Below are 25623 nucleotides of genomic sequence, written 5' to 3'. Positions count from 1 at the left end.
CACTGCGTAGTTCGTATTAGTTATTTTTCTTGTACAACCATGTACCTAATTTGTTTGAATTTATACTTATAAAAAACAATAGCTGTAGTCTTGAGTTAGTCAAGAGTTAAACATATATAATTAGTACAGTTCTAAATTAGCGAGATATGGCCTATAGCCCAACCACTTTGTAGAGCGATAATACAAGATTTGCCACTGATGCACATGTACAAAATTCAGATTTTAGAACGTCATTGACATGGGTTAATGGCGGCTTATGCACCTAATGGTGGAGCGTTTGTTACAGCTACTTTATTTTAAAGAGATATAGAGTTTTAAATTATAATTGAGATAGATCGTGCGTACCAGGTTCTTAAAAAGGAAAGCTACGTTCTAGGCTGTATTTACTATTTTCGCTACCTACAAAAGGCCTAATATTTTCACAGACTACAATAATACTTAGTAAAGTAGAGCTCCATTTCACTATAAAAACAAGAATATTTACCCCAGATAAAATCTCGTGAAATAAAGCAAAAAGCCCATGGTTTTATAAATAGCCGTTGATTTGAGCACACTTTCAATTTTGTTGGGACCCTGCGCGTGCGCCGGTCCGGAAGTGCGGCGCGCGGCGCGACGTGCGCAGGAAACGCCGCCATCGACACACGAATATCAAGTGGATATTACGTAATTACTTATATTATTATTTTATAAGCTCTTTGTCTAGGTCTATTCTTATTACCGTCTCCTGCATGATATGAGTCGAAGACTCGAAGTCTGCTTATGGCAAAAGCGAAGGATATGGTGTTTCCTGTCAAAAACCTTGAAATTGGTATCTAATTCAATTAGTAAGGTACCTACCTATAAGTAGTACCGAGAAGCTCTGAAATTTTAATTCGCCCGAATTTTACTTTTAAACATCCTGGGTCGTATACAAGCTAAGTTTTTTTGTGTATCGGAATAGATATGTGTTTATCGCATCTAGCAACTAGCAACAAACAAGCAAAGGTGTACCTAATTTTGCTAAGTCGTGCTAAAAAAAAAGTTCGGAAAGAGTCTCCTTGAGGCCTCTAAACGTTTAATAGATTCTGTTACAATACAATGAAGACTGAAGAGACTTTCCTTGAAAGTTTCTTGGAAAAGTTTCTATAGTAGTCACGTTAACACAAACAACTTTTTTAGAAATAACAAAACGTAACCGGTAAACGGTTTGAAAGATAACCCTATTTCAGATTTTTTAAACACGAGTTCACTTCTAATACGACCTACGTTTACAGTTAGGAAACTGTTTCAAATCGTATTTAAGCTTTTCTAGACATGAACGAATTACCCTCCACCAAGCACACCCCTTTAATTGTCTGCAATTGATGGACACAGACCAATTAATATATAAAACAAACAGTTTATTTTCAAAAGATATAAGTGCCCAAAACACATTCATTGGTGCTGCAAAACGGAATAAGAATCCGAATAACGTCGGATCACTGCAGAATCCTCGACATCTCACTAAAGCATCAGCTGAAATCATCTAAAATACGGTTTGTACTCTCGGTACGATTTGCGGTGAATTGCGTGTGTCTGAGAGCACTCAATTTGTTCGCTTGTCAAGTTATTTTGACGCGCTCAAAGCGCATCGTCACGGTTCGCCGCGCACCGTTCAGTTTTGTTGTTCCATAGTTTTATGGTGCTGTGCGGTATCTGTTCTGTTTCCTTTCTCCGATAAGGTCAGGCAATACTAATGGAATTTGCGCCGGGTGGTATTACGTGAGGGTAAGAGTTAAACGTTGCAAATTTTTTATACATATTTCGAAGATTTAATGGTTATGGTTATTATAACTAAAGGACTATTAAACTAAAGTATGGTTATTATGGCGGAAGGATTATTAAACTGTGATAAGATTTATTTCATTCATCATCAGCGGCACCGAAGACTCTCAGCGCAATACCACCACAGAAAGTTAAATGTAATAAGCGAGTTTTGCAAAAAAATATGTTTATTTGAGAAATAATTTTGATGATTTTGTGAGAATTCATACATTTATGTATCACAATCATCTGAATTATTCTCCAGCTGAAGCTATATGACTATGAAATTAGGTCTTAAATCGTACAATCTTCGAAATACACCCAAAATATCCAAATATTTTAATAAAATCTAACTAAATTATGCCTCAATTGTGCAGTAATGCCAGAGCACCTTCAACTCTGAAATTCGGTTCACGTTTGCGAAATTCGTGCTTGACATCGATTACGTATCAATTACACGGCTGGTTGTTTTATTTGCGCCGCTATCAGTCAGTAGAGGCGGCAGAGTCGGTAGGTAGAGTCGGCAGAGTCGGTGGAGTCGGTAGAGTTTGTATTGTGGACGCTAGCATTGTTTGCTTGCAACATTTCACTATTCCGTTTGTTATAGAGCTGAGTACACACGGATGTAGAGTCAACCTAATATGTACCAAATATACTAACAAGCCTTGGAAAGTAAAGTCAGTTCTTGTGCTAGTGTTTGCCAACTATCGCTACACTGCTATCCGTTTTTTACTGTCAAATTTGGTATTTCAAAAAAAGCACTATATCTCGGATCTGTTACTTTATTTATACGTCATAATTCTAAGCTGCTTTGACTTTGCAGTAAGCCAGAAAAAATTGAGTTACTAAGTCAAAAGAAGAAAAGTATAATATGTTCATTCTTGAATTCAGAGCGATGTCTAATCAGATACCCAACAGATAGGTACAACGAGTATTTGTGTGTACTAAGCCTTACTGTTCCTATTCTATAGATCTCTTTGCAATTATGAACTGCGTTTAAAATGAGATTAACCGACATTTTTGGATATTTTGTAAGTATCATACTGTGTGCAATACTTTTTATATGTATTGTTCAATTCTTATTTCTGATCGTTTTGCAATAATGATCAACTTCTAAACTCAAGCAAAGTACAATTTTAAGAGAGTTCTCTTATATCGTCTTGGTTAAAGGTAGAGGAGTAGCGTAACAGGTGCATTAAGCATCGTGGGTTCGTTTCCCAGACTGAGTAAATATTCGTTTATAGACGTTTCTCCGATCGATGCACTTTGTGCACAATTTCTTTATGTGGAGTTTATGTCTATATGATGGCCGTTTACTTATACAAGATTGTGCTTAATTTTAATACGTCATGGAGTTAAAGAGCTATTAAGACTTTTCTTAAAATCTTGCAATTTTTTTTTGCACTTGCAGTTTGATAGCAAAATTTTACTCTTATACCATAATGGGGGCTCGTTTTGTTTATTCATTCAACACACATGGACGGCATTGAGCTACATTTTGAGTATGGAAATTATCTAATCACGTTTGAATGACGATCGAATCAATATGGCCTTCTGCACGAGTGGATGTTCTGCTAAATTGTGTAGCCTTTCAGCTATGCTATTTAGCTATTAAACTTCAAGTATATCCTTGAAAATGTCTAAAATAAATGGGCCTTTTTTAATCTTTGAAAGGATAATATAACAACGTGTGCCCAGCTTGCTTGGTTTACTGCTTTTTTCATGGCAGTAATTTTGAGGTGGCAGTTAGTATATTTATAACTTTACCACGAGTATAGCTTTAATTTTGTTTTGTGCACTGAGAAGGCAGAATCGTATTAGCTTAATTGGAAAGAAAATATTGGTACAAATGGAACTGTGGAAAGAATCATGCGATTTATATGTCAGCTATTTTTCCAAGTGACTAGTGCCTATTTCATAACAGATAGTTGTATTAGAAAATACTAGGACCCGAAAACGACCAAGTTTATATAAAAACGGCATCAAACCACGAAATGCGTGAACCATGGAATGGATTACCATGGTGCACGTGCTTCCCTCATACCTTTCACTTACACCATGAGGCTGAAGAAATTGTCAATTTTATGTAAATCGTGCGTGAATACAAAGGTCTGAAGGTGTCTTCGATTTTCTGTTGCATTATCTTTGCTAGGTGTTACGCAGCTGTGCCTATGTTATTTAAGAAAGGAAATCTCTTAAAACTCTGAATTGATGCTCTGAATTTTTATCAAATGTTAAGCGTGTTTTGGTTATCTTGTAAACATAGTTTTACGTGGATCCAGGAGATCATATTGTCGGGGAGCATAGGAAAACTGATTAAATATGAACTGTCTGAAAACACGACTTTGCTAATAATGTTCTTATAATATATGACAAGAGTTTAGTCAATTATTCGTTGGATAAAGAATACCTACTCGGAGATCTTTGAAGCTCTTTATCTTTAAATCATAACGTCTCTTATATTCGAAAGAAACAGGCAGAGACGTATGAAATGCACCTACGTTATGCTATTTAAAACATTATATCCTGTTTAATGCCTGAGTCCTAGTAAAAGCCTGCAAAGAGTAGTCTTTCTCGTCACCATACTTTGATAATATACCCACATTTTATTGCAACTATAACGCAAGTATAGCCAAGGATCTCTATTTCAATTATCTTAACCGACAGCTAATAAAAGTATTGTATAACATTATTTAGATACCGGCGCTAATTAATATGTTTCAAAGATTTTTGATGCGTGAAGCTAAAAGTGAAATTAGCTCAAGAAACCACTGTTTTTGAGACTGTATTTCAGTGTTTAGGATACTTTCATTGTTATAAGAAGTTGTAAAATAATTCGGTAAAAATATATAAGGACGTTTACGTGGTTGGTAGTTATTTCAGTAATGCCTGAAACTTTTTAAGGCCTTAGGGTTTCATGTCACAAGTTTATCATTGTTCTTGTGTTATTATTATTTGAGAGTTGCATTTACATGAAAATCTGTAATTAAATGAGAACTCCAGAGATTTTTATACTTTATATTGTACCTATTTTATACTTTACTTTAGGTATTTTTTTGTTAAATTAACTAAGTACAGGCGTTATCTTTAAAATAACTAATCACATCAATTGCTAAAATAGATCTTCATTATTTCTTCATTATCAAACGCCACCACATCCTCACAAAAATCCAAAAAAAATGCCGACAAAAACACAGGAAGTTACTTCCTCAAAAATTCGCAAATTACCTTTAAAATCCACTCGTCCAGTAATCCAATGAGATCACAAACACAGCACTCACTCACAATATAACACTGGTAGTTAAGAGTTGAAACACGAAATGATCAGGTACTGAATGTTGCGTCAACGCGAGCGCACCGGTCACTGAGTGAAGCGATGTGAGCCGCGAAACCTCCCCTTTCTGAGTTTTAGAGATCTTTGTAAGTTTTTAGCGACATTTCGCTGTAGTTTATGTATTCAAACTGTCATGTTTATATGAGTTTAAACTATATCGAATGTATAAACTACCGCTAAATGTACCTCAGAGTAGTTTTGGATGATATTGGCTAATTTTTAAGGGTTTAATTTGGGATATATGCAGTTTTTAAATAAACAACAGTCACAGCACTCACTCACAATATAACACCGGTAGTTAAGAGTTGAAACACAAAATGATCAGGTACCGAGTGTTGCGTCAACGCGAGCGCACCGGTCACTGAATGAAGCGATGTGAGCCGCGAAACCTCCCCTTTCTGAGTTTTAGAGATCTTTGTGACTTGATAACGTCATTTCGCTGTAGTTTATGTATTCAAACTGTCATGTTTATATGACCTTAAACTATATTGAATACATAAACTACCGCTAAATGTACCTCAGAGTAGTTTTGGGTGATATTGGCTATCTTTTAAGGATTTAATTTGGGATATATGCAGTTTTGATAACAGACACAGCACTCACTCACAATATATAACACCGGTAGTTAAGAGTTGAAACACGAAATGATCAGGTACCGAGTGTTGCGTCAACGCGAGCGCACCGGCCACTGAGTGAAGCGATGTGAGCCGCGAAACCTCCCTTTTCTGAGTTTTAGAGATCTTTGTGAGGTGACTGATTGATTCTCTTGTGTTTTTGAGTGATATTTGGTGTTTCTGAAGGGCATTGGGATGGCTTTTGGTAGTTTGGTGTTGAAAATTTTATACTATTACTGTTAAATTTATCCAATTCTACACTTTCTGACCACTTGCAAAGCCTGGGTTTATCGTCGAATTCAAACTGTCTTTAATTTTCAGAAAAAAACAAAGTGACTTTCCGAGCAACCTAAAATAATGTATTTATCTATAATTAATTGGAAACTTTAAATTCAATACAGGTATTAGATTGCGAAAATCCAAAAGCATCTTTAAAATACACCAATTTTGTTTTATAGATTTTAAGAGAATAATATGTTTAACGAAAGTATTATAAAGTAACTCATGTAGAATTAAGTAGAACATGGAAAATTGGCCTAACATTAACCCAGCCAACTTATTTAGATGTAGGGACTGAATATCAAAATATAAAGGTGAAATGGGGTCCAAACGGTTATATTCAAGAACCCGTTAATTGGAACCAATATTGGTATTCTCTGATCAGCTGAACCAGCCAAAATAGCTTTTGGCTTACAAAATCTGCAATTATTGGATAAATATTTCAGCAACAATGTGTACGGAACTCACTTTTTTTGATCGAAACACTCACTTTTCTCATCCATTGTACCGTGAAATGTAATATGGTCAATAGGTGCGCGATTACTTTTGTTCTATAACAACTACGTCACCGCTGTTAGGGGTGGCACTTTAAGTTTATAGTGCGTGCTGTAACGGGAGTGGGTTGAACCGGGTAAAGAGGTTCAACTGTACATAAATGTCGGGCATAAAGTGTGAAAATGATACAATTTAGTAATTAAAACTCGCTTGGAATGTCTTGGTGAGCTATGTGGCAATGGTAGTGCTTACTGTTAAGTAGGTGCTAGGTTTGATTTCCAGTTTGAGTAAAGGTAGTTTTTTTTTAGTAGAGTTAAGTATAAGTAGTCGTAAGTCCTACCAATTAGAAGAGATTGATACGAGACCGAAAATGACGATTAATTTAATTATTAATTTAGTACTGAACAGTTAATGATTAATTATTTTGGTCAATTATTGTTTATAAACAAATATGTCTCTTTTAGCCTTTAGGAAATACAAACAAGATAATCATTCTAGATTAGGGCAAAACTTTCAAAAGATATTCGCAAATTCCCGATTGCGCCAACCCTATTCCTAACGGTCCCGAACATGACTAACGCGACATTTGGATTTCGAAAACGAAAAACGAGTAAAAACGACCAGCCTCGTCTAGTGTTCGGTTATGGTCGGCTGAGCTCGGGGCTCTTCGGCTTTGTTGTGTCAACGCATGGGTACCCAGTGCCGCGGATGTGACGAAATTAACGCAGTATATCCGACAGTTTTTTGGTAAAAGAATTATGTAAATTAACATTTTTATCTAATTAATTAGATTTTTGACGGTTGTGCAAATTTTAATTGAAGCTTCAGAGCATTTTTTCTCACTTATATACTATACTTAACACTAATTAATTCAATTGTAAATGATTAACGTAAAATAAAACAAGCAATAATGATAAAATTGTAAAAATAATTAAATATTGTTGTCAACGCCATCTATGCGCTTCATGCGAAATCTCTAAGTATTATGGCATTTTCATAACGTAGTTCAAGTTACGTTCATAGATGTCGCTAGCAAAAAGTTTTCCGCGCGCTTTACATTTTCTTTTTTTTTAATGGTTGATATTTTTATGGTTCGAGAGTATTACAGTTAATTGCGTAAAACACTTTTACCTAAAAACCATTACATGCATATAATAGATTTTGCAGAAAAGTCTTACCTTGTTCGGGGAAAACTATTTGCGACCAAATAGCACACTCCCGATACAATCCCAGCCAGGAGTCCAAGGCTCACTCCTGCCGACAAGGAGAGCGTGTCCGGCATCTTGTCTCCTTCTCACTTTCACTTATTTATATCTTCTATCACTTTCACTCACAGTACTTCAACAATTTAGAGTCAGCTCCATGTTGGCTTGTTGTACCTGTGAACAAATAAAAAAAGTTAAATAAATAATTATTTATGATAATATGTATTGTGAAATAGTATTACGTAAGATAAGATAAATAAACATTATATTAAAAAGTATTATAGTAAGCTTGCATATTTTATTCAACGAGGCTCGCAGTAGCTAATTTACCAAGACTACGCATGTCGTCTCCGTTCGATTCATTTAGAGAAAAGAGTTTGAGATAGTTAGATAGATAAAAACTCTGTGATTGGTAATAAAAAAAAATATTTTTTTTAGTCTGGCTAGATTTAAATTGTAAGTCTTGCAGTACGATATTAGTTCGTATTAAGGCACAAGGTTGTGTAGAAGTTAAAAATAATAAGAGTATGTAAGTTTTCATGATAACTAAGACTTCGCAGACAAACCTAAACATCACTAAGAAAACTATAGTTCCCGAATACTTAGTTAATCCCACGGTTAGACCTCTAAGAGCAAGGGGTTCACATTCCTTCCGAAGTTGATAATGTTGATAATCTTCAAGGAAGACGGCCGGGACGACGAAATTCTCTGCAGTTTTGCTTTGAGTGCCATCTTGTGAGTACAGTACCCTGTTTTGGCAACAAAGTACTTAAAACATTTATTATAGGAACAGCTGCTTTCATGAATCCAGAATTGGATATGAGCTCTTCTCCCTTTATTTATTTATTTTTTGTTCAAAAGACATCTCCACCATTTCGAGTTCCTCTTGTGTCGCAGGGACTTTTAAAAACATACAAACACGGACACAAAGTACAACCAGACTCGAAACAATTATTTGTGAATCGCATGAATATTTGTTCCGTGTAGGGATCAAATCGACGACCACTTGACGCACTGAAAGTGGCGTGGCGTTTGTATGTTTGAAAGCGCTAATTTCATAGACTAATTAAAATATTATATTAGTATTAAAGAGTCCATTTATTAAGAAAGGCACATCACGCTATGAATTTTATTAATGAGCAATTCACGGCAATAAAAATGATGTGACAATAATATGGCCGTAAGTAATAAATAATGCAATAAATTACGAATGAACCGCTTGTTTAACAAATCCCACACCGGGATGAAACAGTAATAGATTGTGATCTACCGTCACAGGTCCCACTGAACAATGCCACCACAGTGAACACAGTTACTTAACCTAATAAAAGCTTACTTCTCACGTTATCTGATAAGCATACAATGTGCCATGGGAGACTCGCAGGGGAGCGCGGGAAATGAACCCTGGATTAATTTGCATTATTCAACGATTGTTCAGATACAACGGTTTTAGATAATGATAACAGGATGCGAGTGTAAAGTTTTTCGTATCTTATAAAATGAAATTAACGCTTTTGTGCTTCTGTCCGCGACTTTTTCCACCCGAGTATATTTCCCAGGGTTACAAATTAGCCTATAGATATGTTAATCCAGGTTGTAAACTATGTGTGCACCAAATTTCATGAACATCCGTTCAGTAGTTTTTGCGTGAAAGAGTAACAACCATGCCTACATACATCCGTCCTCGCAAACTTTCGTCTTATCTATACTAATCTATACTATCTATACTAATATTATAAAGCCGAAGAGTTTGTTTGTTTGTTTGTTTGAACGCGCTAATCTCAGGAGCTACTGGTCCGATTTGAAAAATTCCTTCAGTGTTAGATAGCCCATTTATCGAGGAAGGTTATAGGCTATATATCATCACGCTACGACCAATAGGAGCAGAGCAGCAATAAAGAATGTTACAAAAACGGGGAAAAATTTGACCCATTCTCTCTTATGTGACGCAAGCGAAGTTGCGCGGGTCAGCTAGTTTATAACATAAGTTAGATTTTTCCAATAAAAAATTGCGCTTATTTTAAACGTTACACAAATGTTTTATGATCAATAATATAATACGTATTACTATTAGGTAAAACAATACTTAAAGTCTTATATGTTAATTACGTTCTTAAAATGGCTAATGCCCTGCTGCTAAATAGTAGTTATTTAGGTAAACTCATATTACACCATTTTGCATACGATTTGTAGCTCAGTTAAGTGCTTCTAAATATAACCTGAAATATAATACAATGTGTCTGCAGCCTTTACAACTAAGCTGAATGCGCAACTGTTCACACCTAGATGACACCAATATTACGCAACATCTAAAGATCCTTTCATATACAGTTACATGGATGAGCTAATGACTAATATCTAAGTAACTTAAGTGTACATTTTTTAGGGCAAGGTTACCCTTGGGAAAAAACGGGCCGCTATTATTAAGACTTCGCTGTCTGTCTTTCTGTCTGTCTCATGATCCGAGATAGTAAACATTTTTCACAGATAATAAGCTCTCATGCATCAACCGCGATTTTTCGCCGTTTTTATTAATAATTTTACGAAACCCTTAGTGCACGATTCCAACATACTTGGGACTGGCTTAACTAAATTGAGTACTTACAAGTTTTTCGGACAGAGCACGCAATATATTCTGTGCTTAAGTATCATTAAAACAACCAACTTTTGTTTATTTTTATGTATTTACAATCATTTTGTATCTAGATGCAAAAGCAGCAGGCGTATCCAATTTATAGAAGAAAACATATAAGAGTTTATCACCTCAGGTGAAAAAGTCTACTCGGTGATACTTAACCGTTGCTATCTTAGCCCTTTCCTCGGCAAAAAACTGAAATCAGAGTAAAAGTTTCATGTTTGTTCTTCCTATCGTCCGTATAAAAACTAATTAACTTTTATAAAACTCGAAAAAAATGTGACAATGATTTTACACTTATAACATAATCCCTAAGAAAAGTATTAAGTGCTTTCAGACACTTTTTAGGCTGGCTTGTGTGAACGGTCTCTAACAAGAGATGAAGTTTAACGATAGTGCAAAATGTGACATCTTTATCAGATGCACGCAACAGGTGCGAACGTTTCACTCTAAGATATACAAATAGTTAATGAGTGTGAGAACTATTCAATTAATGAGATGCCACTTCCCGTGATTGTTGATGTTTTGAAGTTTATTGAAGAAGATAGAGGAAGGATTTCGTCACTTTGATAACTATAGGTTTTAGATCCCTGCTGAGGAAATATTGCACTTATACACTCAAAATTCACGTTATTATATTACGAATGAGAATGTGTGTGTTAAGTTTTATTATTTATCATGAGTAAACCCTTACATTTTTTTTTTAACTTTACTGAAGACTTGGGATTCAATATAACTTTACTTTTGAAAACGAACCAAAGCTGAAAGGGCTGGATGCACACAAGAGGAATCTCGTTTAAAAAACAAGATATTAAGACGTTTTTGAGTTAATCTTTACATTGTTCATTGATGAGGTCATCAGATAAATTCAGATTTTAATTAATACTCCATTGCACCCGCGCTGCACATGCGGTCATCGGGATAGCAATCACATACCAACACACGCCATCTGCCATGTACTGAATTGGAATCGATTTGAGGCAGCATTCTATGCCTAACTAACTGGAATGATTAACGCATATTGCTGGAGTTCACCTCTAAATTGTCACTGTTAATTCTACGATTATCTTTTATTTGCTTTTTTACTCTTATACACAAACAAGTCGATGCCGCGAACTTGTTGCAGACTTCATTGTATCCACAGCGTGGCGTAAAGTGTTTAAATTAAAAAGTAAACGAAAGTAAATGGACAGTCACGAGAAAGAATTAGCATATGTTGCAAAACGGCTATACTTGAGGTTAAATTCATACTGAAGGTTAAAGTCTTGGTTTAAGGTTCAGTTTGTGATTGCATTTGAAGATGAGACGGGCATTGCTGGTCAAGGGCATGAGCCATTTTTAGATAAGCAAACACAGTGTGCGCAATTTGATTCCAATGCCGAGTAGACTAAGGTTGATGTGCATTTTTTTCTTCACAGCAGTCACTAGAGGAAATTCTTTGGCACCTTATACGGTACTTACCCCCGTACCGTACCGACCCAAGTATAATCTTTAGGCATCAGCCAGTCCCGTAAACATAACAAATTCTCGACGGACAAATCCCATATTTTGAAACTAAGCGGACTACTGTCTGTGTAACGTCCGAGGCAAAGGTTGCTTAACCCATCGATCATTTATCATATTAGATCATATTGGTTTTTTAGTAGCAAAAATATGTATTGGTATTGTCTCGTTACTTCTACTTTATTGGTTTTGAAATTTAAATGTTTTAGGTAGAGTCAATGAATATCAATTTTCAGTTAAACCTAGGGGTAGGATTATAATAAGGTTTTAGGAAGCGAATGATCCTCGGCCTAAAAAGATATCGTCTATAAAATAAATCCACTTTTCTCTTGAATGTGATCTAATTTGCACAATTTCGTTTGAACAGGCTTGTCGACTATTGAATTTGGGCCCGATTCTAATCCAGTTTTCGGCATTTAGAGTCGCTAATCCTTTAGGTTCTTTTTAGATTGATGAAAAGCTTTAAATTTTAATCTAATGTCAGTACCTACCTACATAGGATACATAAAATTAATACGTCTTCTCATTGGAGTAGACAGAGACAAAAGAAAGCCACTTCTTGCGATCTCTATAAACCTTTACCTACAGTCCTAGAAAATGTGATTACTTTCCATTTAAGCCTCTTTTTAGATTCAAGGCATAACTAGCCTACATTCCAGGAAGATAACCTTTCTATTTTGAGCACGGTAACGGATTTAATTTTATTTGTTATAAACTTTTCACAGAAATAAGATAATCTAGAATCCTAAATAATTTTAACCCATTATTGTTCCACTGCTAGGCCCCATTATTTTCCACTACATGTAGAAATTTATTAAAAACTTTTTAGTCAAACAAACAAGATCTAGAATCCTTATCTCTGCTACAATTCTTTTGACATATTTCTGAAGCATCTGTCAGTTTTGTAAACATATTATTCTTTGTTATTTTGTTAGTAAATAAGTTTATTTTACATAATGACCAGCTCGAGTCTTCATTTTCAATGTCTGTTGGGCATGCAATGTAAAGACTTTAGTATAATGGCCGCTGACCAAACAAACACGACGAGCATTATTGTCTTGAAACATGGTACTATGGTTATTTTATATTCTATTATGTTTTTAAGGACGTACTGTTCAGTATTTTGTAGCATATGAAGGTTTAATTTACGGGTTATAAACGCGATAGAAATTTGTTTACCCGAGCGACGTTTCAAACGAATTGTATCGATCGTGTCAGCCCGTGAATGAAAAACCCTATAAAAATGCCTGAATCCGTGTAATTGAATGTGATTGACGCAAAAGGGGTTTCAAGGAATCTTAACAAGCGGCGCGGCGTTTTTAGTTGTGTGCATAAGCCAATAAAACAAACTTTAATCTTAAGTGTGTGGTTGCATTTTTATGATTTACCTATCTGAGAATCGAAACTGTTGGTCTTTTCTAATTTTTATTAAAATAATTTTCAATAGTAGCCCGTTGTTTGGTAACGTGCCAGCAATAGGTTCGCCTCCTATTACATGGGACTAAAATTGTTAATGGCGAAACGAGGTTGTATGCCCACACCTTTGACACTACCCTCTAACAAGCGAGATACGATGTACATATTTATCTGTCTGAAGAAGTAAGAGTAAAGTTATTAAAACATCTTTATATAATATAAACGAGTCCTTCAATACAATCGCAGTTATACAAATAAGACGATTGTCCGCTCCATTTCCATAACATAGTCAATTGTGATGAAACAGTATGGCTGTAAATCGTGATCGTTATTATCATTTCTAATGATGTCTGACGTTTCCTCCTAGCTCTGTGTAGAACCTTGAAGATTGTTCATTGATAAGTCAGCCATAACAAGATGTTTTTTTAAATTTGTCTTTTCCTAGTCTGGTATCCGAATGTCACTACATAAATCATATGAGATATATAATAAGTCCCCAGAAACTTTTGGATTCATAATATTATTAAGAGTAAGAAATGTAAAGTTTTACGAGTAATAGAAAATTATACCTTATCTTGGAGTACAAAATAATAAATTATTAATTTTGAAACGTGTATATTATTATCTCTACCTTTACAACGAATATAAATACAAATCTTTAAATCAATAATACTTTATTCAAAGTTAAAGTTAAATAAGTTTCATTCCATAAACTTTTACAAGTATTTGAAATCGTCATAGTATTTTTAATCTACCACCGTTTTGGAAAAGATGTTATTCGTGAGAAAAAAATGGCAAGAAACCTATGGCTTCCTATTTTTATTTGTCAATTTAATATTCTTCTTCGTACCAATAGAAAAGACCTTGATATATCTATTCATTGAACAAGATATTGTAAAGTTTAATTAATAAATCTACAGTGACTGCGTTATTCAATATTCTGTGTTGGTTGTTCGTTAACGGGGGAGTGTAAAATTCATGGCGCGATATTGAATAATGTGGTTACTAGACAAATTGGCTTCGTTAATTGGCGAAATATATTATTTTGTTACGCTAGTGGTGTTATTTGAAACATTTTAATATAAAACACAAATGTTATTATTTTAACCACCAACCACTGTACTATTTTCTGACTTGACTGAATGATTTCTGCAAAGACTACTACCTTTTACAAAATATACGCATAAAATAAAACCCGAAACAACTTTGGATGACACAAATAATTATTATACAAGGCAACCAAACTTACGGCTTTCCCTGTCTTTTAACGCCGTGATCACCTCAACCACGTCGCTTTAACGTTTATTTCATATATATATAACACAAGTTAAAGTTTTTCAGGATCTATCTAAATAGGTTTTTTTTTAAAACCCATATCTGTCCCACTCCAGGACAAGGGTCTCGTCCCAAACGAGGGGGAGGGGTTAGGTCTTGAGTCCACCACGCTGGCCAAGTGCGGGTTTACGACTTCAAATAGGTTCAGGTTTGTAAAAATTATGGACCACGGAGGGGAACTGCTTTAAAGATTGCAGATGCTTGTAGTCTAAATTTCTCTTTTGTTGCAGATGAGAACAAACTGCACAACATATCGAACGGTCAAGTGATGGGCATCATCGGCGACATGGGCGACACCGGCCAGTTCACGCAGTTTATCACCAAGAACATACAGCTCTACAAGATTAGGAACAAGTACCAGCTTAGCACCACTGCCGCTGTTCACTTTATCAGGAAGAATTTGATGGACACGCTTAGAAGTGGGGTGAGCACTTAGCAAATTGTTGATTTTTTATAGGATAAAAAAATATCTGTAATGTTTTCAAGAAGGTGCGTTGACTGTGTAGTGCTTTTATTTGGAGGTCAGGTTTAGCAAGATATATGGATGTGGATGGATAAATGGACTTACATATTTGTTTTTGTATGAAATTAAAATGGAAGAAATTCTGATTAGTCGAAGACTAAATGTGTTGCTTATGATGTTAGCTATCTAGTCCTGCGACGTTTTGGGGGTTTTAAAATTAACACTGTAGATAATATTTTCTTATCCTTAGGATGTGATTGCCGACTTAAGCAACAGGTTTTACTTTATTTAAATTGTTACAGTTTTGTACTTTCACACGATCATAAAATTACAAAACAATCACTTTTTTATGACAATCTATTTATACCTTTAAATTGTATAGTTAAACAAGTAATGCGCAAGTAACTCTGTCTGTCTCTTTTTTACACCTAAAACTCTGAACTGATTTGGATGAAATTTTGTACAAAGACAGTTTTGTATATATTTATATTATACTTTCTATAAGGGTTCTTTACCCAAAAGGTAAAAACGGGACCCTATTACTGAGACTTCGCTGTCCGTCCCTCTGTCTGTGACACCAGGCTGTAACTCGAGAACAGTGAAAGCATAGTTAGACAATTTAAATTTTTACAAATTATTTATTATGTTCTCTGTTGCCGCTATAACAAGGGGGCTCCTATACAACAAACGTGATTTATTTCAATTTTACTATAGTTCACGCGGACAAAGTCACAGGTTTGAACTAGTCAGCTATATGTTTATGGGTTAACTGAACATGCAAAGCGCTTTCGTCTTTACATACATACATACATACATAATTATTACGTTTTTCTGTAACACTTTCGTTGCATTTATAATATCAGTGCTAATTGCTTTAAATCCAATTAACTACGTGCTATGAATATTTTGTTCTTTGAGCCTCTTGTTTCAATGTTTTCTATTGTTGTTCAGTGTTTTTGTTGGGACATTGTGAGTGATGATTTTGAGTTTAATTTCATTTTTTAATACGTTTTTTTGTGGCTCTCATAGCCAGTTGCACTCACCGGACAAACGATCCGGGTGAACGATCTGTGGGTTAAGCAACCTTTGACGCGGTCATGCCATAGATGGAAGACGGCGAAGTGGTATCCGAATTGAACGTCTCGTGATTCAGAGGCCACGAAAAATGACGATTATTTAAATAATAATTAAAACCACAGTTAAGCCGGGCCATTTCAAAGATCTTCGGGCGGCTTTAACAACTTTGACACCAGGTTGATCATGAGTGTCTGAGTGGTCAGTGTGTATCAGTGGATGAGTGAATGCATATTACTATTGCCGCTCGCAAATCAAATCAACGCAGATTTGATTTCAATTTCAGTATAAAGTAAAGTATTTTTTATCACATTTAAGGCTGAAATAATTGCTTTAATGGTGAAGTTATTTGAGTTACAATTTTTGATTTTGCTTTTTCCTGTAATTAAACAACGTACATACGATTTACATGTTTCATACTTTAGATGATTTACGCAAAACTATGTGAAATTTAAAGTGCATTAACATTTAAGAATATTTAAATGATATTCAAACACAGTAAACGGTGAACGTTTATACATTTTATGTAAGTTAACAGTAAGACCACACACATAGGCTACAATCTATACTAATATTATAAAGCTGAGGAGTTTGTTTGTTTCAACGCGTTAATCTCAGGAACTAGGGTTCCAAGAACGGAGAAAACTTTGACCCATTATCTCTTATGTGAGGCAAGCGAAGTAGCGCGAGTCAGCTAGTATGATATAATATAGAAACTTATATTTTCGTTCTCCAGACTCCATCGATGGTGAACATGCTGGTAGCCGGCTACGATGAGGATCAGGGAGGTCAGCTCTACACGCTGGACTTCCTCGCCTCTTCACTCAGGGTGCCTTTCGGAGTGCACGGCTTCGGTGGACTCATCTGCATGAGTATATTAGACAGGCATCATAAGCCTTGTGAGTTTCAGTTTCTTTAGCACATAGATTATGTCTAGTCTACATTCCTGTGTGTAAACAACTCTTCATATGATTAATTTATTAAATCAATTTTAAATATACTTTTATTATAAAGAGCTGCCCTGAGTCTCTCTTGAGATCTTCTTCTTTAACTCGTTGCTCTTTTCTTAGTTAGACCCAACCCAAACTAGCGGAGGCACGGCGAAGATATTTAGAATACATTAATAGAAATACATTTAGAATAAATAAAAAAAAAACATAAACGTAACTTCATTAATCAAACCGGCCAAGTGCGGACGTGTCCTTTTTTATTTTAGACTAGCTGACCCGCGCAACTTCGCTTGCGTCACCTAAGAGAATGTTCAAAATTTTCCCCGTTTTTGTAACATTTTTCGTTGCTACTCCGCTCCTTATGACCGTAGCGTGATGTTATATAGCCTAAAGCCTTCCTCGGTAAATGGGCTATCTAACACTGAAAGAATTTTTCAAATCGGACCAGTAGTTCCTGAGATTAGCGCGTTCAAACAAACAAACAAACAAACAAACTCTTCAGCTTTATAATATTAATAATAAAGTATAGATGTGAATGTAAGTACCTATTAAGAAGAATGTAAGAATATTTGTCAGCTGTCTGGTTACCATGGTACAAGTTCTCAGTCCAGAATATAGTGACAGCATATGAGCAGTCCAAAGATAGTTTATGTTTGTTTCAGCACTTACAGAGCCAGAAGCTTACGAGATAATAAAGCTATGCGTGCAGGAGATCCATCAGCGCTTGTTCGTGAGTCTGCCTAACTTCCAAGTGAAGGTAGTGAACCGCCACGGCATTAAGATACTGCCGACCATCACACCAGCTACCTTCGTACTACAGAATATGTCGTGAAGATTTATAGTTATTTGTATATTTTATATGTTTTATTTGTTGTTTAGGTGAGTTTATTTATAGTATATTTTTGTTGTGTAATTATATTATATTGTCATTTTATTTAAGTGATCGTTTTTTTGTCTCAATTGAATGTAGCGCTGAAGCACGTTCAGAAACTTCATGTAAATTGTTGTTGGTGGACTCAATATCAAAGGCATTATCTACCAGTCTATCTCTATCAACGAGAGAAATGGGCCAACACTCTTATATAATATATGTGTAATTTACTCTTTTGCGCGTACCTTATCAAATAAAATCAGTTTAGCCTTTCTTCTTTCTCAACGGATGCAGCTGAATAGGTAGCATCATTTTACATGGAGCGACTGCCTATCGGACCTCCACAACCCAGTTAACTAGCAAACACTAATCCCATCAGTAAGACTGATTGTCAGACTTTCCAGCTTAGTCTACAAAACTCTTTTAATATTTAGCGGAAAATCATCTAGTTAATTATGTTTTAATTGTCTTTGAGAGATATAATATAATAGGAGAGAGATAATATCACTCCCTCTTATCAATTATCTCTCAAAGCAAATACACGTCATTGCAGTACCCAGTTACCTACTCATCAAATGAGTGTATAAACATAATGTCTGTTAACAAAAGGCTTAGAAAAAAAAACAGAATTTTAACTGCATTTCACTAGATTTATATAGTTTTGAGCTGATGACATTTTCCCACAATGTTTTAATTATTTTTTATTGAATTATAATGACGTCATGTGAATAAGGAACTGCAACTGCAAGGTTAGTCGTAAACCCTGGTGTAATCTTTTGCAATGACGTTTTAGTAATTAGTCATTTCATATAATGAAGAATTATTATTATTTATGACAATTTATTCACATTGAATTGCATAAATCTTATAATAAAATAATTTTGATTTTAATCCACCTTCCGAATAAATAGGTATTTGGGCCCTATTGCCGGATTCAATTTTAACTTTGTCAGACAGTGTCCATATTTCACCTCAGTGTTAACTGAGCTGAAATATGGACTGTAACTGTGGCTGTAACTTAATAAAGGAATGGGTATAATTATTTCTTACAAGAATAAGTAACTCAAAAATCGACAACCAGTCTTGGATTAGATACTCGATAGTAGTAGAGAATCGTTCCACAGTTCACAGTTTGCAGAATACACAGATTGTGCATCAGTATTTCTCACAATTACTCTATCTTGCTACAATTATTTAAAGCCACTCACTAATATTGCGATATGATGAATTAGGCTGTTGATATTTATCTACAGTTCTTTCAGTTTTATGTACAAGAGAAGCGGGTTTATTTCAGCTATTGTTGTTTGATGAAGTGATGAGGTTTGATGTGATTGAAATCTTTTTTTAAGTAGGCAGGCTTATTTGAATAGTACGTGGGAATAAGGCAATAGAGTGATTTCAATTTCAATCAAAGACTAAGCTTACTCAAGATTATACTTCGTGGCGTCTCCTAGAGTTTTATTTCTTATTTTTTATCCTCTGTCTGCCTACCTTTGCATGCCTAACAGTTATTTAACTCGTTTCTGGATTTTTCGATGCAAAGTCCCAATCCGCAGCGTGGTGCACTCAGGGCCTAACCCCTCCCTAGTTCGATAGGAGCCCCTTGCTAACAACGCAGGCCCAGTCGGGAACCAGAACGTAGTAAAGAAGTTTAATTTGCAGGTAATTAAATCATAAACCAATCCATTACACTGGTAATTAAACACGATAGTTTAATTTGTATTACGTTAAGTTTCGTGTCCATGTGTCGGCGTTACAATTAGTTACTAACTAGTGTTACAGGTTACTTGCACGACTAACCGATAACACTAACTGATAACTGTTGTATTGGTTCAACTAGTTTTTATTGTAGTAAATGTCAAATCAATAAGCGACTTTAACACGAAGAGACTCCTTAATACGGGTGACATATACCTATGAACTGATTACACAAAGATTTTAGCCAGTTTCTGCCAGTTGAAGTACAATGAATGTTTTTTTTTACTTGATGAATAATTTGTCACACACATTGCTATAGCTAAAACGCTTACAGCGGAGCACTGCTTTACTTAATCTCCCAGGCTCAATTCCCAGGTCGGGTAATATTATACATACATCTTACAATGTTAATAGAGGGCAAAGCGTCTATCGAGCACGAACCTCTGCTGATGATTTTTTTTATGTGAATTAGAAAACACCAATTTGCTCTTTGCCTGACCCGGAAATCGAACCCTCGTGGTCATTACACGTAATATTTTTTTTATATTTCTAAATCAAAGGAGCTGAATTAAAAATCGTGAATCGCAAACCATGCATAAAAGTGTCTCTACAAAGTTCTAGAACTCTACTAACTTACAAACATTCTACCAGAATAATGGGCCCTTTTCCGTGGCCGGAATGACTTCGTTAATTTCAGTATATTACTAAGCCTATATCTAAATTTAGTTATTATGATAGTAACACAAATACCGCATAACCTGACAAGTTAGTGCAAAGTAGGATATTTACATAAGCGATACTACTCGCGATAAGTGCAGGAAGGGAAATGTAAATGACAACACGCTGTATGTAGTGGAGAGCCTCTTACTGGGTACAGTGGGTATGTTGTGCAAATACGGGGAAATATGAAGAGATCCTGATCTTTAGTAGATACTGTTGGTTAGGTTTGGTATACAGGGTTGTATTGTTTTTTTGTCTTTATCTATATAGCTTTAATACTTTAGTGCCCATAAGACTAAGTTCTATGAAGTGAGGAATATAACATACAGTGGCCTTCTCTGCTATCTGTCTACCCCTATGGGAAGGAGTGATTTTATGTGTGTTAAGATAATAACATCTTATTAGAAACCATTTTATATAACGGAATATACAAATAACTTATAATAATACATATTTTTCATAGTTTTCTCACCTTACAACCAAATGCGTTGGTGGACTTGCAAATACTTTTGACTCGGGGAATGTTTTCAATAGTAATTGAGAACATTTCGGATACTGGCATCTTTGAGGGCTTTAGAATTAAAACCATGATCTTGATCGCCAGTTCTAAAAAAAGATTCTAACATGGTTGTGGTTTCTATCAGGTTAAAAAGAACAGCAATTTAAAAAGTTTGTTAGCAAACTTAACAAATTTTAAAGTCGCGATAAGATCCCGAATTACCCACAAGATCTTACAATATGGGTCGCTTGTACCTTTACATAACCCTTCATTAATCACGGCTGTAATTAGGCGGAGAGGCCCGCTGTGTGCATAGTATTATGTGCGCAAACATCGCTGATAAGGGACGAGTGCGCTATCGTACTGCGACGCCACGGCACCTTGTGTTTGAAGTACCTCTTGAGCAATGCTTTCTACGCGTATGTGTACTTTTAAAGGATGGATTGTGTGTTTATTTATATTTTCTGCTTTTAAAGTGTTATTGTAGTAGGTAATGTTGGTGATAAAGGAATTTTTTTTTTATTCTTAGCACTGCGTTTTTACTTTTAAGGCTATTCATTTATAGATAAGCGACAATGTAGTAAGAATAGGAAAAAATAAAATTGAAGTTCAGAGTTCGAGAAAAAAGCATTACTATATTAAACCAGAAGCTATATTAATTTACTGTTAAGTACCTGATGCTTTTATTCTGGAATTGTCAAAACTAACTGAAATAAACCGTTTCCGCAATTTCGTTACTACGTAAACCTTCTAAATATATAAACATCTTATCTTATTTGAGGACATTTATTTATAGCCTGTAGCAATATGCAGTATGCAGGCGTGGAAAGTAATTATCATGTGTTACGTATATGATAATATCAAGGTTCAATTCCAAGGTGATGCAGATTTGAGCATGGAGGAAAAACAATGTTGAGGAAAGTTCGTCATGGTCAGATTTGTTTAAGTATTATTGGGTAAGGTTCAAGGTTAAACAATAAGAAAAGTGGATGCATTTCACGATCGATGTTAACGTTTAAAGAAATTTTAGGTATCTAGTTTTAGGAAACCGGAAAATGGATGCAGTTGAAACAAATAAAAGAAAATATCAATCACACTAAACTTTAAAAAGACGTCTCCCGGCTAACAATTACTGTTCCGTTGCGGGGACTTTAACAAACATACAAACAACGGACACGAAGTACAGCCAGACCAGAAACAATTACCAGTGAAGTACTGACCCAGGATTTGAAGACTTTCCCACTTGAAACTTTCACAACATAGTTCCCGTAGAAATAGAGAGCAGTATCCACGGGAAACATGCCAATGCAGACAAAGTCGCGACCAGAAGGCAGTCATTTAATTGTGACATGCTACTATACCTTAACAATGAAGTTACAAGCTAAATAATATAATTTTCATTGACCATATCTCAGACTAGCTGACCCGCGCAACTTCGCTTGCGTCACATAAGAGAGGATGGGTCAAGATTTTCACCCTTTTTTAAACATTTTTAAATGCTACTCTGCTCCTATTGGTCGTAGCGTGATGATATTATAGCCTTCCACGATAAATGGACTATCTAACACTGAAAGAATTTTTCAAATCGGATCAGTAGTTCCTGAGATTAGCGCGTTCAAACAAACAAACAAACAAACAAACTCTTCAGCTTTATAATATTAGTAAGTATAGATCCTTGGCACAGAAACATCTAAGTGATGTACACAATGTGTTGCGTATTTTACATAGTTTACGTACCGCCAGCCATTATCTAAGATATCTTTGAGGCATCGACTATGATTGTGTGATCGTATCAAGCCTTTGATTGCTAATTGTGGTTGGGAGGTCAATGAACTGTGTTGTACTTTAGAAGATAATTATGGAGGCTTTTTTATTTTATAGAAGAATTACGGTTTGTGCATAGTTTTAATTAACATATTTTTGCTACCACATTTTTGGGCAGACTTATATTTTTTAATATACCCTTCACCATGCATTCCATCTTCGCTTATTTGTTTTCGTAATTAAGGAAGTTGAAATTATAAAAATAAATAAATTAAAATAATAATGTCCGGTTGCAGTAGTTGCTTTTTGCTATAAAATTTGGCAGTGCAGGAATATATACACCTAAAAGACCTAATTGTCTCAGAAAACTTTTAAAATAATGATACAGTGTTTAGAAAAAATTGCTTCTAGATACATTTTAAGACAGTTTAAAACTCAGTCGGTTAGTAAGTTACATTTAACCACAGCACGAGAGTTAAGTAGTTAAGAGAAACTAAGTTTATTGCTAGAAATTGTACGAGTATTTATATAATAATCGCGATAATCGACATTATGGATGTCAATACTAACCTAGTATAGGTACGTTTTCACTGTGTCTCGTTTTCTCTTATGAGATATCAATTAGGTACAAAGAGATGCACGGATAACGAAGACAAAAATATTATTTTTGAATTTTTTACTTTGTCTGTAACATTAGTGATGTTGGGTATACGTACAACACACAAAAAAAAATTACGTATTTATTTTGGACTAAGGTTCTTGGGTCAAGAACGATCTGTATAATATTTTGTCTATAAATTAAGCAATATACTGTCTCAACCAAGAATTAAATTATGAATACACTGTGCATTTCTACATTTCATTACATATATGACTGATGCATTCCAGTGGGCCTATAAAGAAATAGTATATATAAAAAAGAAACGCCAAACGTGTTACTAAGCACAAAACTCAAGAACAGCTCAACCATTCGACTTATTGATTTTGTAAAATTATCTTTAAGATATTGGGAAGGTTTTTATGGAGGGAGAAAAAAACAAATAAAAATGCAAAGAAAATACGCCAGCGGAGATACGCGGGTCTACTAGTTAGAAATATATTCACGGCCAGTTGTACCTCTACTATATAAAACAAGTAATTATTCGCTATTTACCTATATGTCTATTTCTAAAGTTGTGAAACCTGCACGAAATCATTTAAAATCTGCTTAAGACATGTTATTTGAGATCGCTGTATCTTCAACAAGCTACGAGCGAATCATTTCCTTTCAATGATAAATGTTCACGGTCATGTCAGTAAGACGATCATTGTATTATTCGCTGATTGAGATAAAAATAAGGCTTTCGAATTATACCAGTATTATTCATCTGAAATAGTCCAACTGGAATAATATGAATGATAATAGTGTCAAGTTGCTCAAACGAACATAATTATTTTGTTTCATTAAAATCTTATAGAAGAATAAATCAAAGGACAGTTCTTCAATTTTCTTTTTGTTTAACTTTGTGGCGATAATTCCGCTAATAATATACTATTGAATAAAATATTATAAAAAATATTTTAAATTCGTCTTTTTCGACTGCTAAGAAACCATGTTGAAACACAAAAATAAAATGTCCGAAAATAAAAATAAAGAATATCTTACCAGTGTCCTCTTCAAAACTTAATCTGATTGTAGTATTGTTTTTTTATCAGATATAGTTATCAGGATTTACCTATATCCGCTATATCGGCAACAATAATAGCTACTTGAGATATGCAATAATCATGTCATTATGCGCTCCTTTCAGATTTCCTACATTTCCAAAACTTTCATGTATTTATTAGAGTGTATACCGCTAAATTTATTTATTAATTCAATTATTATTTAGCATCACAATATTGCACCAAAGCTGCAAATACATAAACTACTCAGGTAATTCAAAAAATAGCGAATAATGTAACCTTTCAATCCTAAAAATAATTTTCCAAAGCGGCCAAAAAATTTTTGAGATAAACACAGGCATACAAACAAACAACCTTACTAATGGTATTATAGAAATGTAGATTGCATTTTTCTAAATGAATTGATTGTAACTCGACCAAGAACTTTCTTCAAACTGTCTCTAAAATAAAAGCAATGTCACTATTCTAATCTTACAATAATACAAGCTTGCATAAAATATGCACGAACTCGCTCGTCATCTACGTTCATTTGTTTCTTAGCTGTATAATTAACATATAAATACTACGTCATTGTTATAAAACTAAATAAAGTTCGGTGAAAATACGGAGCGATTACTTGGGAGGTATATGTGTAAGTGATGTTAGTTCAGCAAATTTTGATATATTCTGATGAGGGTTTCAACTTTCGTTATGTGCTTAGTTTGATCTTAGTGATCAATTTACAATATTACTATGTTTATACTTCTAACAATGTTTATGTGAGTGCCTCTTACTACATTCACACGTTAAAATGGGTATCTAAAACACAATTTTGTTTTTCAGAAGCAGGACGTTTCGTAGGTACGTTAAAAATAAAGGAATTTTGTTACATCGTATGCGTTTTTTATTTCGTATTACCGTCGTTAAGAATGGTAAACTCCTAAATGCGTCCGTTTCATTTTACATGAATTTGTATGCCTTATCAGAAATGCCATGTAGGTAAGCCAATGTTCCAATTGACATATAGTACAAATTTTTAATTCTTTTGATTCAGATATAGTTATTTCGGCATTGGCTTGAAATTATTGTTTGTAATAAGTAAGTAGTTCTCCAATAACGAATTTTACTACAAGATTACCTGTGTAATATAAGTTACTGGTTCGATATAAATCGATCACTTAAGTAATACCTACGTGAGATATTTATCTACCGATATTGGTTCCGTTGTAACGGATACAGTGCGAGAAACTGTAACTGTCATTCTGTGTGTTTGTCTATTACCTAGGTACTGCAGTTGTTGTACAACATTGTTTATGCAATAGTTAGGAAGCCTAGGTTAAGT

General features: G+C 34.7%; 2 protein-coding genes across 5 annotated transcripts in view; one reads left to right on the top strand and one right to left on the bottom strand.

The window, feature by feature from the left end:
- Positions 1-25623, bottom strand: part of M7BP (Myosin-7a binding protein) — a 131295-nt gene that overhangs the window by 96385 nt on the left and 9287 nt on the right. For 3 of the 4 annotated variants that reach the window (XM_076135722.1, XM_076135737.1, XM_076135730.1), the window contains exon 2: positions 7683-7883. In XM_076135722.1, coding sequence (XP_075991837.1) covers positions 7683-7786 — 104 coding nt within the window. In that variant the 5' untranslated portion in view covers positions 7787-7883. Of the gene's footprint in view, positions 1-5010; positions 5028-7682; positions 7884-25623 lie in introns of those variants that run through there. The other variant, XM_076135746.1, reaches the window with a different exon arrangement.
- Positions 12804-17917, top strand: LOC142977167 (proteasome subunit beta type-2-like). Its single transcript, XM_076120947.1, has 4 exons — positions 12804-12915; positions 14829-15022; positions 16872-17034; positions 17748-17917. The coding sequence occupies exons 1-4, from the start codon at positions 12804-12806 to the stop codon at positions 17915-17917; spliced, it is 639 nt and encodes a 212-aa protein (XP_075977062.1).

The sequence above is a fragment of the Anticarsia gemmatalis genome, chromosome 1, assembly GCF_050436995.1.
Source record: "Anticarsia gemmatalis isolate Benzon Research Colony breed Stoneville strain chromosome 1, ilAntGemm2 primary, whole genome shotgun sequence".
Lineage (NCBI taxonomy): Eukaryota > Metazoa > Arthropoda > Insecta > Lepidoptera > Erebidae > Anticarsia > Anticarsia gemmatalis.
This window is presented reverse-complemented; position numbering and strand designations above follow the sequence as displayed.

Coding starts and splice junctions, on each gene's coding strand:
- LOC142977167 (XM_076120947.1), top strand. CDS start 12,804: ATGACCAGCTCGAGTCTTCATTTTCAATGTCTGTTGGGCATGCAATGT. Junction 15,023..16,871: donor TGGACACGCTTAGAAGTGGG/GTGAGCACTTAG, acceptor TTCGTTCTCCAG/ACTCCATCGATGGTGAACAT. Junction 17,035..17,747: donor AGACAGGCATCATAAGCCTT/GTGAGTTTCAGT, acceptor TGTTTGTTTCAG/CACTTACAGAGCCAGAAGCT.